Source organism: Drosophila ficusphila, unplaced genomic scaffold (genome assembly GCF_018152265.1).
Source record: "Drosophila ficusphila isolate 14025-0441.05 unplaced genomic scaffold, ASM1815226v1 contig_414, whole genome shotgun sequence".
Classification (NCBI taxonomy): domain Eukaryota; kingdom Metazoa; phylum Arthropoda; class Insecta; order Diptera; family Drosophilidae; genus Drosophila; species Drosophila ficusphila.
The window spans coordinates 22,647,951-22,666,925 of record NW_025064328.1 but is presented as its reverse complement, the minus strand read 5'-3'; the positions used below and the strand labels follow the sequence as shown (position 1 = coordinate 22,666,925).

Here is an 18,975-nt window from a genome sequence, read left to right as displayed (position 1 = left end):
TGATGAGTGCGCCCGTGGGGCGGCCTGGGTGTGCGCCGGTGTGGCGGCCTGAGTCTGCGCCGGCGTTGCGACGGCTGATGAGTGCGCCTGCGAGGCGGCTGATGAATGCGCCCGTGGGTGCGCCTGCGTGGCGGCTGATGCGTGTGCCCGTGGGGCGGCTTGTGTTTGCGCCTGTGTGGCGGCTTCGATGTGCGCTCGTGGAGCGGCCTCGGTGTGTGCTCGTGGAGCAGCCTGGGTGTGCGCCTGTGTGGCGGCTTTGATGCGCGCTCGTGGAGCGGCCTCGGTGTGTGCTCGTGGAGCAGCCTGGGTGTGCGCCGGGGTGGCGGCTTCGGGGTGCGCCTGTGTGGCGGCTTGTTTTTGCGCTCGTGGAGCGGCCTGGGTGTGCGCCTGGGTGGCGGCTTGTCCTTGCGCCCGTGGGGCGGCTTGAGTGTGCGCCTGCGTGGCGGCTTCGATGTGCGCTCGTGGAGCGGCCTCGGTGTGTGCTCGTCGAGCAGCCTGGGTGTGCGCCTGGGTGGCGGCTTGTGTGTGCGCCCGTGGGGCGGCTTTGATGTGTGCTCGTGGAGCAGCCTGGGTGTGCGCCTGTGTGGCGGCTTGTTTGTGCGCTCGTGGAGCGGCCTCGGTATGCGCCCGTGTGGCGGCTTTGATGTGCGCTCGTGGAGCGGCTTGAACTTGCGCCTGTGTGGCGGCTTCGATGTGCGCTCGTGGAGCGGCTTGAGTGTGCGCCTGCGTGGCGGCGGCCGGTGAGTGCGCCTGAGTGGCGGCTTGTTTGTGCGCCCGTGGGGCGGCTCGGGTTTGCGCCTGGGTGGCGGCGGATGAGTGCGCCTGGGTGCCGGGTGTGTGCGCCGGCGTGGCGGCACGTTGGTGTGGCGGCGTTGCTGCGGCGCGTTCGCTTCGCGTCGGTTCTAGCGAGCTGGTTCTCGCAAGTCGAGCCGGAGTGGGTGGCTGAAGCTTGAGGGCCATGCCCCCACACTGTAGTGTGGCCCCGCTGTAGCACAGGAAATCCATGCCGAGCAGAAGGTCGTCCAGCACGTCCGACATGATGAGGGCGGAGACGCTGATCCGAGCTTTCCCCAACTGGATCGTGACTCGTAGGGCCTGTGTGAGCTCCCTGTCGGTTCCGTCTGCTAGCTTCACCTGTGTCCGTACGGCGCGGTGATTCCTTCCATCGTCGAGTTTTCTCGCCAGGCGCTCGCTTATAAAGCTATGCGAGGCCCCCGTATCCAAGGTGGCGGTGAGCGGGCGTCCCTCGACCGTGACCTGTGCGCGGATACGGTTCCGACCCTGTTGGATGGCGTTGCTTACTGGGTGCGGGAGTTTGGTGGGTTCCTCGGGTGACTTCCTGATACTCGAGGCCCTTGCCCGTTTCCCGGCGTCTGGTTCCTGCAGCACTCGATAGTGCGTATGCCCTGGCGACCGCAGTCCCAGCAGAACATGATTCTCTGGTTTCGGCATTCCGCGGCGTAGTGGCCGGCCTGGCCGCAGTTTCGGCAGGCGGTGCTGGGGTCGGTTGACCTGATGGGCGTGGCCCCTTGGTTGGAGTTTCCTCCGGTGCCTCGGCTGGCGGGCTCGTCGGTCGCGTCCCCAGGGCGTGGCACCTGCGGTGTGTAGACAGGGTTCGCCCTGGGACGTGCGACTCTGCTATGGGATGGATACTCAGCGTCTGGGCTTGCTGATGGGTATCCACGGATGGTTCGGCCTCCTCGGCTGCGGGCATCCTCGAAGTTGGCCACCAGGTGCGTGAGTTCGGTCAGCGTCTTGAAATCCTGGCGGCGGGTGAACATCTGGTACTCGGGCAGCATGTTCTCGTAGATGCGTTCCAACTCTTGTTCTGGCGAGAATCCGGCGCGGCGCATCTGGAGGAGAAGATCCACCAGGTACTCCTTGAACGGCTCATTCACTTTCTGGAAGTGAGAGTGGATCTCGTCGTCGAGGCGTTGATAGTACCGGGGCGGCAGGAAAAATTCTAAAAATTCCCGGCGAACTTCTGTCCAGGTACGTCTCTGTAGATCATTGGTTCGGAACCAGCTTCCCGCTCGGCCAGTCAGGAGGACAATGATAGCGTGAGACAAATACTCCCGGTCAATCCGGTAGGTATCTGCCAGTTCTTCGATGTGTTCCACGAAGCTGAGCGGGTCTGAGGTGCCGTCGAAGGATAGTCCCCATTTGGTCGCTTTGTCGACCAACATCGAGCAGACGCCCGTGTCGGACTGGGATGCACTGGCGCGTGCGGTGCCCTCCGATTTTCCTCGCGTCCCTGGGGACGGGGAAGTGCTGCGTGGTACAGCCAGCGTGTGGTTGCTGCTGGGTACCTTCTCCTGGTAGGGGGTATCGGCGACGGTGGTTTGATGTCTCCGGAGGGGGTGTACTTGCGTTCCAACTCCCCAAGCCGGATCAGGGTGTCCTCGGAGTGCTCCGGTTGCCTGGCGAACGCGTACAGTCGGGCTCGCTGTTCCTCGACAGTGCCGTTCTGCTCCAGACCGAGATCGAGAAGAATAGCCTCGAGCTCGTGCTTCTTCCTGTATGAGATCCAAGAAATTCCCATGTTGCTTGATGTGTGTCCTGTGTGTCCTTGTAGTCCTGTGTGTCCTTGATTGTCCTGGCTATGGTGCAGGAGCGGCGATGTGTATCCTTGAGTATCCTTGATGTCCTTGAGAGGATGTGTATCCTTGTGGTCCTTGAGGGGATGTGTCCTCCTTGATGTCCTTGAGTGATCCTACGGATCGATGTGTCCTCTTGTAGCTCTGGTGATCGACTGTCCTCTTGTAGCTCTGATGATCGACTGTTCTCGATGTGTGTCGGCTGGCGACCTAAATACTTCTCGGCTTTGCCGGCGTCGGGCGTCCCATTTTGTGAAGGGACCAGTAGTGCAAGGGAACTAAATTTTTTCTTTCCGTCCAAAAACGTGTTTTCCCTAACTTTCGTCCCTAACCTCAGATTTTTACCTAATTTCGACCCTATTTTTCTTCTGGTGGGTTTTTATGCCACGAAGGATTAAAATGTCCTTACGTTATCCTGTCTAGTCCCTGCTCGGGCGCCATCTGTAAGGATGCTAATCACGGGCCAGGATAAATACTCAGTCTATCCATTGTCCCCTACAGAAATAATTTATATTTACGGAGACAGACAGGACAAGGAGGCGGGTTCCCTAATTAGGTGTGGGTTCGAGGGGGAAAGTTTGGGTTAGTTTGGGTTGCGTGCCGTGGTTGTGCCGTCGGCCCGTCACCCGGGCGGCCGGCGGACCTGGGCAGGCCAAGGGCGACCGCTCCCGTCACCCGGGAGTCGACTTGCCAGCCCCGTCACCCGGGTGCTGGTGCCTAAGGAAAGGATGTAGTGAGCAACTGATCCCGTCACCCGGGAGTCAGTATGCCGGCCCCGTCACCCGGTGGCCGGTGCTCGGACTACGAAGGAGGGGATTTTGAGCGACCGATCCCGTCACCCGTGAATCGGTGCTCCTAAATACAGGGTATGAGCGACTGCCCCCGTCACCCGGGGGTCAGCATGCCGGCCCCGTCACCCGGTGGCCGGTGCTCGAACTACGAGGGAAGGGAGTTTGAGCGACCGATCCCGTCACCCGTGAATCGGTGCTCCTAAATACGGGATTTGAGCGGCTGCTCCCGTCACCCGGGAGTCAGCATGCCGGCCCCGTCACCCGACGGCCGGTGCTCGTAGGTATGGAGGGGAAAGGGGAAGGAGGACTTGGGAGAGAGAACACTATGGTTAATTGTGGTTTTCTTACAACTTTATTTATGATTCCTTAATGTCTGAGAGTCCCTAGTTCCCTGCGCACGTCCTGGCCACCCCGTAGGGCTGGCCCGCGGCCGGCTCACCCGTCTTATTGAAGGGACTCCATGTCCACGTGTCCTTTCGATCCTGGTTTCATCCGCTTACGTCTGCTCACCCTGATGGTCCAAATTCAACTCCTCGATCGGATAACAGCGAAGGCTGTTCGAAGCCCTCGCTGCTGCCGTCGACCGCGGCAGCGGCCCTTTCGCTGCCTCCGTGCAGTCTATAGGCGTCCTCTTTCGTCTGCCGCTTCCCGCACCCGCGTCTCTTTACGCGGTCGTGCGTTCCTCTTCCTTTTCGCGTCTCTCCGGACCCGGCCGTCGGTTCTGCCGAGAACGCAAGTTTGGAGAGATGGTAATGTTGCTAACGTGGTGTCGGCGTGGTTGCCGAGGATGATGTTGCTGGCGTGGTGTCGGCGATGTTGCTGGCGTGGTGTCGGCGATGTTGCCGATGCTGATGTTGCTGGCGTGGTGTCGGCGTTGTTGCCGATGTTAATGTTGCTGGCGTGGTGTCGGCGATGTTGCCGATGATGATGTTGCTGGCGTGGTGTCGGTGTGGCCGGGGATGTGGCGATGATGTAGTGCCCTCCATGGGTCTTTCTAGCTCCTTAACCTAAATCTTATCTTATAAACTATTCCTAACTTATATGTACATACGGTAGGGGGGGAGGCCCTTGTGAGGGATACCTCACAATATATTGTTAGATTAGTATTAACATTAAGCCAAGACGCGCACCCCGACCCTAACGCGTTATCGCACTCGTGAGGCCCCGAGCGCGATACTCGACTAAAGTGCGATCTCTGACCCAAAAATCGCAGCCAACTTCGCGATTACCGCCGATAATTTACCGGGGATTAGCTCGCTCTCTTCCGTTCTGACCTTTGCCGAGTGCAGACGCCTGCTCCGGGGCACCGAATATTTATACGCGTTTAGTGATTAGTGATCCGTACAGCTACCGGTATACACACACCACCATCAACGCTATTGTGAAGGCAGCAGCCAGGACCCCTCTTTTGAATAAATACAGTTCGTTTCATTTGGATAGGACACCTAGCACCTTTTATGGTTAATCGCTCGTAGCGAAGTCAAAAATCGTTGAAAGCTAAAATTTTTTTTTAAGTTATTATCTCTGTTCTATTGTGATTCTAAAATGCAGTTACATTTTTTCATTATTGCTTTCCCCACTTTTTTATTTGAGTTTTTGCACTGCTGCATGGTTTTTTGCATGCTGAAAATCGTTTCATTTGGATAGGACACTTGTCAGTAATCACTTGTGTACAGTCCGCAGTTTGTTTAAAACTTTTTTTTTCAATCTGATGCTATTATTGATCAAATGAAACTAAAATAGGCCTTGGATCGGCACTCCAGGATAAAGATGGGAAAATTATTGGGGAAAATTAATCCATATTTGGACTCAGGCCTAAATGTAAGCCAAATCGCCACGAAAATAAAAAAAAATCGCGAAATTTTGTACACAATTTATTAACAGATAATGAAAACCATCAAAAAAAGTATAAAGGGCTCCAAAAAACAAACTTAAACGTACGAGATAAGCGGCTTCTAGTGAAAAAGGCCTCCAATTTCACCATGTCCTGCGCCGGTTTGGCTTATTATGAGGCCAACAAGGTGTCTAAAACACCATTTGGCGGACTTTACACACTTGCTAACACTTGGTGCCATCAAAAATGGCAAGTTCTCCAAGAATCACAGAGATCCATCGTCAGGCGCGGCACAATTTTGGAAAAGAAAATTTTGAAACGAATTGGCGCTCAGTAAGCTATTCTTAAAGGCTCCTGCTAAGCTTTATTTTAATATTGTTTAATGTTTGGATTATATTTGGATGGCCCGGATGGGCTCAAATTAAGTTTTTTTCATCGAAAAATATAATCCAAACATTAAAAAATATTAAAATAAAGCTTAGCATCATTTCAAAATTTTCTTTTCCAAAATTGTGCCGCGCTCATGCCCGTCAAAAATCCTCCTCAGTAGCAAACCTCCACCGAATGTTCACACCCCGCAGCGGGATCGCTTCTCGTACCTCTTCCCACCGACAGAGGGCGCTGCGAACCAAATATTCCCAGGTTCCCCGCCAAGTACTGAGGTTGCCATTCGCTCCGACGGCAAAGGGCGTCGCGAACCAGATTTATTTCCCGGTTCCCCGCCAAGCAGTGCGATGGAGTAGCACCCGTCTTTAACCGAGACTACAACCTCCTCATACAAATTCCTACTACAGGTTCCACCCTTCTAAAATGCAGTTACATTAGTAGTAGTCTCGTTGCCTTTTTTTTCCCATATTGGGCACTACAATGAGTGCGAGTGAGAGGGTGTTTTCCCGTAAGTGCGAAAGAAACAGAAGAAGATGATGTCGTTTTACCCTTATGCTGTGCACGGGGTTTAAAAAGCACTGTGATATGACCATGAGTATTAATTTTTCCGAAATTTTTGGTTTTTACACAAAGCTGCCCTTCAGGACTCGCTCCCATATTGTTCACATTTCAAAATATTTTTCTGCAATATTACATGTTACGCCTTGTATGTGATTGCTGCAATAATTGGAACAAATATTTTTCATAAGCACACAAAGGGTTAAAGTTTTAAGAAAAAATCGTCCGCGGACAACCTCTCTCTACGAAAACCCGAGCGTACTGAGGCGATAGGCGACTAAACCCTGCACAACCCATGCACAGCATAAGGGTTAAACCACACACTCTTTTTCGGTTTCTTACTTACAGAAAAACACTCTTTCACTCGCACTCATTGTAGTGCGCAATAGGGGACTGACGCCGGCGTCGGGACTACCTTGTAGTTATTATACCATGACTCAGGCACGGTCATGGTACAACTATACAAGGTAGCAGGGGCGTACAGAGGGGGGGAGGGGGCAATTTTCCCCGGGCCCGGGCTTATGGGGGCCCCGCGCGATATGATATATGATGATATGTAAGGATTGACAATCTCCCAAAATTGAATTTTTAGCCCGTGCCCTAGACTACCTCTGACTCAGGCGCGGTAGAAAGAGTGGGAGAAACTAGTTCCTCTCCCTTTCCCACGATCTTACGCTTTTTCGATCAGCATAACGGGATTTTGACGCGAGTTTGAAAGTTTTTACCCATACAAAAAAGTGCTCAGCGCCGCTAAAGAAGTTTTCACTTCAAAAAAAAGAACACTAAACCCAAGAGGGCCAATAAAGACTCCAACCAAAGAAGACATTATTCCAAGAGGACCACGTTGTTCGGAGCAGAACCCCTAATTTGTAAATTTTATCCTAAATTCAAATGTCCAACTGATAATGTAACGTAAACGTAACGTAAACGTAAAGTTGTTTACCAACACCCGCATAATTGCAATCGCGCCTAACTTTGCTTATCTTGTTTTATCTATCTTCTTTATCATTTCATTCTTTTCGCAACTCTTAACCGATTTACATACTTTTCGTTCGATCTCGCAAAACCCTCGCAAACAAGTTGTCGGTCGCGATCTTGTATACGCAAAAACATAAACGTTGTAAACAAATATAAAACAAATAACACTCACAGACACAAATATAAAACCACATCTCATTTAAATCACAAACATTGGCCTTTTTTTGGAAGTGCACAAAGCGGTAGCAACAAATTAGTTGCATTCCTCTGAACATTTGGTGACCCCGACGTGATCTACGTGGGGTGTGTTTTTTATTTCGTTTTTCGTTTTCACAAATCGGTGAAAAGGCCTATCAGTGCATTTGGACACCACTTCGCAATTCGGTGAAGAGGCCTACAAACATACATACATATATATATTCCTGTGCTTGGGTATTATTTGGCGCGCTTTCTTTTGTGATCTTGTTCGCATACATAACCACAGTTTGAACTTGGTTATATAAAGTGCAGTGCATATATAAGCCGTGATAGGTCAGTGAACGCTTGCGAATTTGTTCCGTTGCATTTTCGTCTCTTGCATTCAAATTCGTGCAGTTGCATCGGCAGCTTACGGTGATAGTGACTTTCGTATACTCTTTTTGAAAATGATGGCTGAAAGTGATTCGGTTGGTGCAAGATCCGCGGCGGTACCAAGTGACTTAGACTTTTATAAAGAAAAGGCTGATGCTACCTTAAGACAGGTAGAAGCTTTAAAAAGCTACCTGAAGTCAGATGAGGCGGTCAACTTCGACGAGACTTATCTTCAAGTGCGACTTGATTTTGTCGATCAAATGCAAGTGGACTTTGATAAAATCAAACCGCGGTCGAAAAATTAGACTTGCAGGAATTGTACAGTGGCTCTCGGTCAAAGTTTGCAAACATCTACCTCGCGGTAAAATCGCAAATTTCGCGTGAGCTTGGCAAGCAGCGTAGATTTTGAGCCGTGAATTCTACAGCCATTCCACATGTCGGTGGTGATTCGAGACCCGCTGCGCGTGCCACAAGGCTCCCAGAGTTCAAGTTGCCAAGGTTCAGCGGTGCCTATATCGATTGGCCTGATTTCTACGCGATGTACAACACCATTGTGGGCAATAATGATGACCTGAGCAACGTGGAAAAGTTCCAGCATCTTCGGTCATGCTTGGATGGCACAGCGTTGGACACAATTCGATCACTGGAGCCCACGGAAGCTAACTATGAGAAGGCTATCGAATTACTAGTTTCGAGATTTGATAACAAACTTTTGCATTTTCAGGCACACATACGGTCTATCTGCGGGATTTCAGGTGTGGAGCAAGGATCGGCAGCGAGCTTACGACGATTAAGCGACCAGATGAATTCGCATCTGCGTGCGCTGAATACCATGGCAACGACACAGGAGATCATGGACGGTCTTCTGATCTATCTGGTAGCTTCGAAGTTGGATCGCCACACTCGAGAGAAATGGGAAGAGGGTCTGCAGGCAAATAAGCTGCTGAAGTGGAAGGATATGTCTACATTCCTGGAAAAGAGGTGCCGCATGTTGGAGAATCTTGAAAATGCTATGGTAATCCCGACACCTAGCAAACAGGTGGGAAAACCAAACACTAACAAAAATATTCATAACGCACTCGTAGCATCATCATTAACCTCCTCTTCATGTAGCATGTGTGAAAGTAGAGATCATTTCATTTCTAAATGCGCTCAGTTTTTAAACCTCAGTCCCACGTTGCGATATAAGGAGGCTAAAAGGCTGCACTTGTGTTTAAATTGTTTGCGCAAAGGCCATGGTATGCAACAGTGCAAGTCTGGTTCTTGTAAACGCTGCCACTCGAAGCATAATTCGTTGCTTCACATCGATTCTAATGCCATCGCCGCAACTACCTCCAACTACCACTACTAACACTCAAAATGTCGTTTCGCTCTTATCATCATCATTCTCTGAAGCTCCACCTGTTGTCTCGTCAGATAGTAAGACCGATTATGTGCTGCTTGCAACTGCCATCGTATACATCAGAAATCGATCTGGTGCATTTGTCCCTTGCAGAGCCTTGTTAGATTCTTGTGCTCAAATCAACATCTTCACTTCTCGTTTCGTTAAGCAGTTGCAACTCACTACTCGTCAAGCTAACACATCTATATCTGGAGTTGGTGAATCATCATTTTCATCAAACGCAACCGTCGATCTCGAAGCACACTCCAGGGATAAAAATATCAATATTATCAGCCTCATTTCGATTTAAACGCCCTAGGGTGGAACATACCATCAAATCTTGTTCTTGCTGATCCGTGGTTCTACAATAGTCAGCGTATCGATTTGTTAATAGGGGCTGGAATCTTTTACGAATTGCTTTGCGTTGGGAAAATGCGATTAGCCGAAAATCTGCCCATTTTGCAAAAAACGCGTCTTGGCTGGATCGCATCTGGAGGGATTTCGTTCTCAAACATGAAGCGTTCAGCACTTGCGGTGACCACTGAGCCCGTCATCCAATCGGAAACCGAGTCCTTGCCAGATATTGTCAAACGGTTTTGGGAAATCGACAGCTACTGTGGATCTCCAATTGTCGCAACTGATGAAGATGTATTGTGCGAGCAGCTGTTCCAGAATACCTTTTCTCGACTCAGTTCAGGGCAATACTCGGTTCGTTTGCCTGCCAAAGCCACTTTCGACATGCTCGGAGATTCATACGGTCGTGCCTTACGTCGATTTAAGACGCTGGAGGGCAAATTGCTCAAGGATGTGGAATTGAAGTCGCAATACGCTGCATTCATCAAGGAATACATCGATCTACAGCATATGTCGCTTGCTTCTGAGCAATCAGTAGCCTCGCAATATTACTTGCCTCATCATTGCGTGCAGAAGCCAGATAGTACAACCACAAAGTTACGAGTCGTATTCGATGGCTCAGCTAAAACGACCTCAGGGTACTCTCTAAATGATTTGTTGTTTTCAGGTCCCTCAATACAGCCCAAAATCTTTAACACACTGCTTCGTTTTCGCTTTTTCAAAGTTGCATTCCTCTGAACACAGGTATTAAGGAAACACTGCAAACATGGGACCCGACCAGAAAATTTCCGGTGAGCCCGTTCCACGCTTATTTAAAAATCCTGAGGGCCCCTCGCGGTGGATTTACTCACGTTTAAAGGCCGAATTACTAGTCTTTGCTGACGAATTCGGATTCTCCACCGAAGGCGTGGTCGACGACTTGCGGCGCAACTTTGTCACCCTAGTTAGGACTTAGAACAAACCCAAGAGGTGTGGGCTCGCTGACCTAGGCAAGCAATTTTCCTCTCGTGCCCCCGGGGATCACGAACCGAGACACATTTTTAGAGCCAAACCCCGTCCCACCGGTGATCATTAACCGGGAACCTGGGATAGATCCAAGCCATGATCGGAACCGCCACGAGTTTGTCTGCGTCCCCGAACGAATTCGCAAATGGGGTCTTCAATTCGACGGGTATGCAGACCCCTTAGCCTTTATCGAACAAGTCGAAAGCCGGGCCTTATCCTACGGGATCGACATAAGACTCCTTCCGCGAGCCATGGCAGAGCTGCTGACGAGCAGAGTGGAAAAGTGGTTTCAGACCAGCCGCCTCCAAGGGGCTGACTGGACCACATTTCGACGCGAATTCCTCGAGTTTTTCCTTCCCCCCCGATACCTCCAACGCTTGGACGACCAGATTCGGAGTCGTGAGCAACGGGAAGGGGAAACGTTCAAAGATTTTATGTTAGACCTTCGAGTTCTCATGCGCCATGCGGGGTACTACGAGATCCAAGAGCTGAATAGGTTGTACGAAAATATCGCGCCGGAATACCAGATGTATATCCGACGTAGCGAGTTCCGAACCATTGGGGAACTAACTTTGTTGGCCACCGAACTCGAGGCTGTCCTGAAGCGGAGTTTCTAAAGAAACAACTATAACCACGCCCCTGGAAATACGACAGCTTACCGCCCACCTGCACAGGGTCGGACGAAACCTGCGTTCGCCGAGAGGATTCCCCTCGGAAACACACCGCGTACATCGCCCGAACCCAGAGTTGCCCCACCAGCTCGGGTTAACCGGGTAACAGCCTCAGACCACCGAATCGACGTGCGGGATGCTTGCCGGAATTGTGGAGCACCGGGGCATTTGAGCCGCGACTGCCGGAACCCACGACAGTATTTCTGTTGGGACTGTGGACGAAGAGACGTCCGAACCGTCGAGTGCTGTCGGCGCCCACAACCGGGAAACGGGATGAGTCCCCTCCACCGGCGGAGTCCGACGGGACCCAATCAACCCGAGAACCGCCAGTAACTTGTAACGAACTGCTTTTTATGTCTCCGCTCGCTACGTAAACGTGCGGCTAGCTCAGTTGAGTTTGTGTGTTCGTCCCACCAAATTTATTGTTGCGTGACCCCGAGACCAAAGAAGAACGCAGAGTTAGGTTAGATTTATAATATGTGGGTTGGGTTTATTGCTTGTGGATTTACAATAAAGTATTCGTGGTTCTGGCTCCGATTGCTGATGAATCTAACGCCCTCGCTGACGCCGGTAGTGGTTCCCACGTCGACTTCTACGGCGGCACGCCTGTCGTGCGTCCTCCGCCTTGCCGAGTCTTTCGGGCACCGGTCGCGTACTAGGCTCGCTACGAGTCTCTCACAAACAGCGCTAAACAGCGTTGCTGCAGTCAACACTCCACGCTCCACCCTGAAGTCGGTCGGGATTTCGTCGGCTCGGCAGGTCCTCACTCTCGTGTGGACCGACTCCGGACACCTTTCGCACAACTCCCTCGGACTCTGGTCGGCTGGCCCTCAGCAGGTTCCCAATCTCTCATGCGAACCGACGCTGGGTACCTCTCGCACAACATCCACTGGATCTTCGTCAGCTGGCCCTCAGCATGTTCTCAATCTCTCATGCGAACCGACGCTGGGTACCTTTCGCACAAAATCCACTTACTCGGACTCCACCAATAACGTCGTTTTCGAGACTCGTAGACGCACCCTACAACTTACCTTGTACCCTCGGGATCTCAGCTTGGCAGTCTCAGCTTATGTAGACGTAAGCTTCGTTGGGCTTCTCGACTCGGCGATCTTGATTCCGGATATCCTGGCACTTGTTGTTCACTTGGGCTTTACTCGCGTTGATACGGTCACTTGCACGACTTTCACTTGACTGTCCAGAAGTCTGCGCGTGTCCTTGTCCCCCAATTTCCCTTCCTCGGTGGCGTGATCGGGTCCAAAGTGCAGGACAAGTGGCGTGATCGGGTCCAAAGTGCAGGACCAGTCCCGTTGGTTCACGGTCATTCCTTTTTGTGCTGGTCCAAAGTCCGCCGACTTCACCGTTATACGGGTACAAAGTTCAGGACTTCACCGTTATAACGGGTCCAAAGTCCAGAACGGTACCGTTAGTTCACGGTCTCTCCTCTTTGCGCGGGTCCGAAGTCCGCAGACTCACCGTTATTGGGTCCAAAGTCTGCAGACTCACCGCAGCACTGAGTCCAAAGTCCTTTAAGCCGTTATTTCCTTTTTTACCACCGCACACAGCGCATCCCGCTGTTCCCATGCAGCTCCCCTGCACTCAAAATTGTAAGGAGTTTTACAACTCCTTACATCTCCCCCTTCCTTCGGAAACTTTTGAAAGCTTCGGGCTCCGGAATCTCCTGGGGAAAACGTCCTCGAATCGCCTCCTTCCCACGTCAACCTCCAACTTCTGAGTGCGGCCAAGGGCCTCTTGGATCTCAGCCGGAGAGCCTCAGCCTATTGGATCCTACCTGGTCGTTCAGCATCTCGACTGTGGCATCTTGACCCCCCATGGCTCCTTGCGCACACGTCCTTCCTCGATCCTTGTGGCCGCTGCCACTCCTCGTCGACCTCCTCCCGCCACGACTGAGAGCTCATCCAATCTCAGCACCTAAGTCTCAGCTTATGTAGACTTCCCGTCGTTGGGCTTCTCGACTAAGGCATCTTGACTGTCGAAAACTCCCAGCACGCGACTCCTTCCGATCCTCGTTTGAATTCGAACCGTTTCCCGCGTAGTATTTTCCCTGCGCACAATCGATAACTCATCTCGATCGATCGTGGCGTTGCCACTCCTCATGGCTGCAGTCATAACCAGTGTGACCGGCCAGCGATGTTTCCAGTATTTTTTGCTCGCATCGATCGCACTATCGATCGACCGCCGTTATCGTGGCGACCCCATTCCCAATTTTCCGCCGGCCTCGTGGTTTTGTTTTGGAAAGTGTTTTGATGTTAATTTCGTAATTTCTACCACTTAAACGTTCCTTTTCTAGCCACTCCAAGCCGGGTTGAGCCGCGAACGCCTTCTCTCGATGTATGCACCGGGGCGCTGACCCTGGCTAGCGCGTCCCGGCAGGCCCACATGCCCGGCCGTCGTCCCACCCCTTTCCCTTCCCCTTCGCCGCGGCTCCCCGCTCTGGCTGGCCGTCTGGATTTTGCCGTGGACTCCCAGGTAAGTTTTGAGTTTTAATTTCTCTTGCTAAAGTCGCTTTACCAACTCACCGTCTGTCCTCCAGAGACTCCGGCTGGCTCCAGGGTACTCATGACGCACGTCGAACCCACCCCGTGCGGACTGCTGGACCGCCCTCTGCTGGACGTCCACCCCTTCTCCGCTACCCCGCGGCTCCCCGCTCTGTGGCATGCCACAGGCTGGCCGTGAGGGCATTGCCTCAGGTGAGTTTTGTTGTTTACCTTTCGCCGTACGTGCCTAACCTTTACTTTTTCCTCCCTTTTGTTTTCAGCCCGCCTGCTCACCTGCGGATTGCCCGCTCGCTCACCGCAGATCGCCCGCCTCCACCTGCCCTCGCTGGACCTGATGCAGCCGCCGCTGGATTTATCTCATTCATCATTTTTTTATTTGATTTAATTTACCTTTTGTGATTTTGTGCGTGCGGTTTTTTAACTCCACCGAAATAAATTCGTGTGTGTTCGTGGTGTCGTCCTGACCTATCCCAAATACCTTCAGTGACTCCTGCTTGCATCCCGGCCCCCCCTTTGTGTCCTTTTTTTTTCTTTATTGGTTGGCCCTATACACCCGCACGGCCCCGCCTGCTACCTTCACCCGGTAGCGGACCCCCTCGACCCCCATTAACATGGCTCACCGCTGGGTCTTCCCTCGACGGCGCTGCCGCTCCGCCTCCACGCGCACCGTGTCCGGCCACGCGTCCTCGGTGACCTCCCAGGTTGCCTCCTGGGAGAATCCCCGCAACAACGTGGGTCGTTTGGGCGGTGCTGCCACCGGGGACGACGCCTGCCTCTGCAGCCGCGGACTTGGCGGCGGCGACGCGAGCGGCAGCGGTGGCTGCGACGGTGGCGTCGGCCTCCTCGGCGGCGTGGGCGTCCTTGGCGTCGGCGTCCTCGGCGGCGGTGGTGGTGGCGGCGTCCTCGGCGGTGTCGTGGGTGGCAACGGCGCCTGCGAGGAGGTGCCGGTGTCCACAGCGCGGCCTCCTCCTCCGCTTACTGCAGCTTCCTCCTCCACTCCCTCACGGCAGCAACCCACTCCATCTGCCGCTCCACCATCCTGCCGATCGTGGCTCGTCGGCGGGCCTCTATATCCTCTTCGTTTTCCGGCCTCTCCGACGAAGCCGCCGACCCGAACGGGATATATCCCTCGTCGTCTACCGCCCGCCTCATCTGACGGTAACCCCTCCGGGCCTGGTTGGCCCACCGGGTGCCCTCCTCACCTGAGGAGACCACGGGGGTCACCGTCTCACCACCTCCGTCGCTCTCCTTTTCCGTCGACGAAAACTCCACCGTCTCCATCTCGCCGGTGGGGCCGCCGCCGACCTCCTGGTCGGAGGACATCTCCCTCTCCGACACGTCGCGCCAGGCAGGCGACGGGGACCACGACACTAACGGCGACGCCAGTATCTGGAGTGCCGACGCCTCCACTTCGCCCCTGGCTGTTGCCGTTTTCCGCGCCGACCTTGCGCTTGCGCAGCGGCTGCTGCGGCTGCTGCTGCTGTCGCTGCTGCCGTTGTTGCTGATGCGGCTGCTGTTGTTGCTGCTGCGGCTGTTGCTGCTGCGGCTGCTGCTGCCGTTGTTGCTGCTGTAGCTGGCGATGTTGTAGGCGTACGATCCTCCACTGACCCGCTTCTCGCGCTCCATGATACGTGTGTGTGGGAGGCACTGCATCGATATTCCGTATCGTCCTCTCCCTTTCTCGCGAAACACACGTACAGTGTGCCCCCGAAATGACGGCCGTTACTCATTGTTTCCCCTCAGATGTGCCTGGTTTTAACTCACTAATGTGAGACCTTTTTTCCTTGCCACTCAGGCAGTGCCGCAAGTTACATATTACTGGGGAAACAAAATCAACGATCGCAAATGGCCCGTCATATTTGGGGGCCAACTTCGCCGCGAAACCACTGCTTTCGACAGGTGGTGCTCCTTGGCCCAGACCTTATCGCCAATCCTTGGCGTCCATGGTCTTCTCCGCAGGTTGTAATAGCGCGCCTGATCCTGCGCCGCCTTTTCCATATTACGCCTTACTAGTTCAAAAATTTCTGACAGTTTTTGTGCGTTTTCACTTGGTGTTTGCGTGGCTTTACCGGTCCCGATCGTGTGTTCATCATATAGCGCCTTCGGAAGTCGGGGTTCTCGACCTTGGGTGACGAATGCTGGCGAGTGGACTCCGCCACACTGGTATTAACCGCCAGCTGTAATTCTGGCCATTTTTCGTCCCACGTCCGCTATCACCCTCTGTCTCGATCCTCTGGGTACGCATAGCTTCCACGCGACCACGTCCTCGTTCCCCGCCCTGTGGGGTATGTGGCGATACATCTGCTCGCCCTCCAGCCTATAGTCCGGGTATTTCTGCGAGTTCTGTGCCACCTTGTTTCTTATCTCCGCTATCCAATCGCGCCCCTGTTTCGCAGTCTTCGGGCCTGGCTTTGCTGCTTTCATTTGGCGACATTTCGCCGGCAATGGCTGTCTCGACAGGGCGTCCGCCACGACATTAAGTTGGCCTTTTCGGTAGGATATTTCAAAGTCATACTGCTGGAGTTCCAGCGCCCATCTCGCAATCCTTCCCGACGGGCTCTCTATGCTGTTGAGCCACTTCAGTGACATATGATCCGTGATTACCTTGAAGTGGTATCCCTCCAGGTATGGTCGCAACTTTCTTATGGCCCATACAATCGCCAAGCATTCCTTTTCCGTTGCGGAGTAATTTCTTTCCGCTCCATTTAGGGAGCGACTTGAATACGAGATTACTCTCTCGCCTTGATCTGAATGCTGCGTGAGTATGGCGCCAAGCCCGTAGTCGCTGGCGTCTGTCTGCAGGGCAGTCTGGGCATGCCAGGATTGGGTCTGCGACCAGCCTGGCCTTGACCGCCTCAAATGCCTTCTGGTGGTCGTCGGTCCACTCCCATTTCACCTTCTTCCGGAGTAGGGCATTAAGTGGCTGGACTAGTGTGGCGAAGTCGGGTACAAAGCGTCGGTACCATGATGCCACTCCCAGGTATTGCCTCAGCTCCTTAACGTTGGCTGGGGGTTCCAGCAACGCTATCGCCGCTACCTTATCCGGATCAGTTCCAATTCCTTGGTCAGTGATGCGATGTCCCAAGTACTGCAGCTCCTTCCTGAAGAACTTGCACTTCTCCACATTCACATTCAGGTTCGCTGCTCGCAGTCTTCGGTACACTTCCCTCAGGTTTCTTTTATGCTCCTCCAGCGTCCGTCCGATGACGATAATATCGTCCTGGTACGCAAAGGCGTGCGGCATCATCTCAGACCCTATGACCTGATCGAGCGCTCTTTGGAACGTTGCCGACGCTGAGTGCAGCCCGAATGGCATCACCTTCTATTGGAACAGTCCCTTTCCTGGGACGGTGAACGCGGTATACTGCCTGCTCTTCTCTTCCAGCGGTATTTGCCAATATCCATCCTTTAAATCCAGGCTGCTGATGTATCGTGCCTCCGTAATTTGATCCAGGATGTAGTTGATCATAGGCATCGGGTACGCATTCTTTACCGACTTTGCGTTGATTTGTCGGAAATCTACACACAGCCTCCATTTTCCCGTCTTCTTCTTTACCATGACGATTGGAGTGCTGTACCGGCTTCTTGACGGCTCGATGCATCCTTTTTCCAGCAGATCGTCTTCCTTTTCGTTTATTTCCCCCTGCAGTTTGGGCTTTTTTGGGTAGTACCGCTGCTTCACTGGCTGGTCGTCCTTCATCGTGATCTTGTGGACGGCTATGTTTGATGCTTCGCTTGATTCTTCTAGAGCTTTCAGCTCCTCCTTCAGGAATTTGGCGATGTCCTCTTCCGAAAACTGTTCCGGTGTTTCTACAACTGCCACCGACAGTCTTTCTTCCAGCATTCCTAGTCTGCGCTTCCTTGCTGGTATCGCCACCTCGAGTCCTGCGCATTTTACCTCCGCTCCTATTTTTGTGAGGAAATCCCAGCCCAATACTAGGGCGTCTATCACTCTTGGGAGGATAAATAACGGCATCAACACCTTTTTCGTCCCGAGACCAACCACTATCTCCAGCTGTGATTGGATGCTCCCGCATCTTCCGTCTGCCATGCGCACCTGCCTTCTCGTCGGTACGACCTTACCGGCGGCCTGCAGCCTGTCCGCCAACTATTCGCTTATAAAGCTTGCCGTGGCGCCAGCGTCCACCGTGGCCTTCACTTTTCGTTTGTTTATGAGCACTGTGGCGGACAGCTGCATCTCTTCCACCTTCAAGTCGCCCATTAGTTTCGAGAGGCAGCACCTTGCGATCCCTGGCCGCCCTTGGTGGCTGAGGTCGCTTGGCGTTTCCCGCTCGTGCGCAGCATTCGCCGTTTATCACGCCTATTTTCCCGCATCTCCAACAGAATGCGATTCTTCTGTTGCGGCATTCTTTCGCCCAGTGGTCTTGGCTTCCGCATCTCCGGCATGCCTGGGATGGATTATTTACGTACCCCGGACGTGCGTTACGCTCGTCTGGCTCCTCCTGACAGCGCCTGCACGTGGCTGCTGATTCCCTCCTCGTGGCCGGCGCATGGTATCGGGCTTTTGTGACATTTTCTTGCTCGAACCGTTTCCTCTGCTGGTCGAGCTCCTCAAATTCGTCCGCTAATGCTATCAGGGTATCCAGGTTCTGGCACCTGTAGGGGCGGATAAACAGCCGCAGTGTCGGGGTGCTGTTTTCTTTAATCCGCTCCAGGATGTCGTCCTTGTTCAAGCCCAGGGGTCGCATCAATGTCTGCATGTCTACCATGTAGTCCTTGAAGCTTTCGCCGTAGTTCTGTTTCCACTGCCTGACCTGATCTGCGAGTTTGTTCATAAATCCCCTGGGCAAGAAGAACTTCTGGAAGCTCTGGCTAAATCCGCCCCAGGTCTCCCAGAACCTGTTGTTGGCGATGAACCATTTGAGCGCTCTGCCCTGAAGCTGTTCCGGCATCGCCCTCGGAATTTGGTTGATGTCTAACCCGTATGTCATGGCCGACCACTCCACTTGTTCGAGGAACTCCAGGGGCTTCTCATTCCCGTCGTAACGGAAACTCCACTCCCTGACTTGTTTTGCGATCTAGGCATAATCCTATCCGGGTCTGCCATTCTCCTCACGTTCTTCGCAGTTGTCGCTCTTCCTCTCCCTGCTGCTCTCCCGTCGGTCGCGGCTGCTGCTCCTGCCGGCGTTCTGCATGCTGCTTACGTCCAGGCCGCGCACCAGGCCCTCGGCTCCGGTGACTTTCAGGCCGACCGACGTGAACTTGGCGTAATCCCTTTCCAGGGCCGCCAGAATTGCCAGCGCATCATGATCATCCTCGGAATGGTCCATAAATTCGGCCAGTGTCCGCCTCATGTCCTCTACAAGGCCCTC

At 53.2% G+C, this 18,975-nt stretch overlaps 1 protein-coding gene across 1 annotated transcript; it reads right to left on the bottom strand.

Moving 5' to 3' along the window:
* Positions 1 to 14,258: 14,258 nt before the first annotated feature.
* LOC108100912 (WAS/WASL-interacting protein family member 3-like) lies at positions 14,259 to 14,965 on the bottom strand. The gene is made up of 2 exons (XM_017205026.1): positions 14,845 to 14,965; positions 14,259 to 14,794 (listed from the first exon to the last, which is right to left on the bottom strand). The coding sequence occupies exons 1-2, from the start codon at positions 14,963 to 14,965 to the stop codon at positions 14,259 to 14,261; spliced, it is 657 nt and encodes a 218-aa protein (XP_017060515.1).
* Positions 14,966 to 18,975: the final 4,010 nt, after the last annotated feature.

What these genes read in the sequence shown, in the direction of transcription:
- LOC108100912 (XM_017205026.1), bottom strand. Translation starts at nt 14,965, where the DNA reads ATGTCCTCCGACCAGGAGGTCGGCGGCGGCCCCACCGGCGAGATGGAG. An exon ending in GACCCCCGTGGTCTCCTCAG is followed by an intron (nt 14,795 to 14,844) that starts GTGAGGAGGGCA and finishes GGTTACCGTCAG; the next exon opens with ATGAGGCGGGCGGTAGACGA.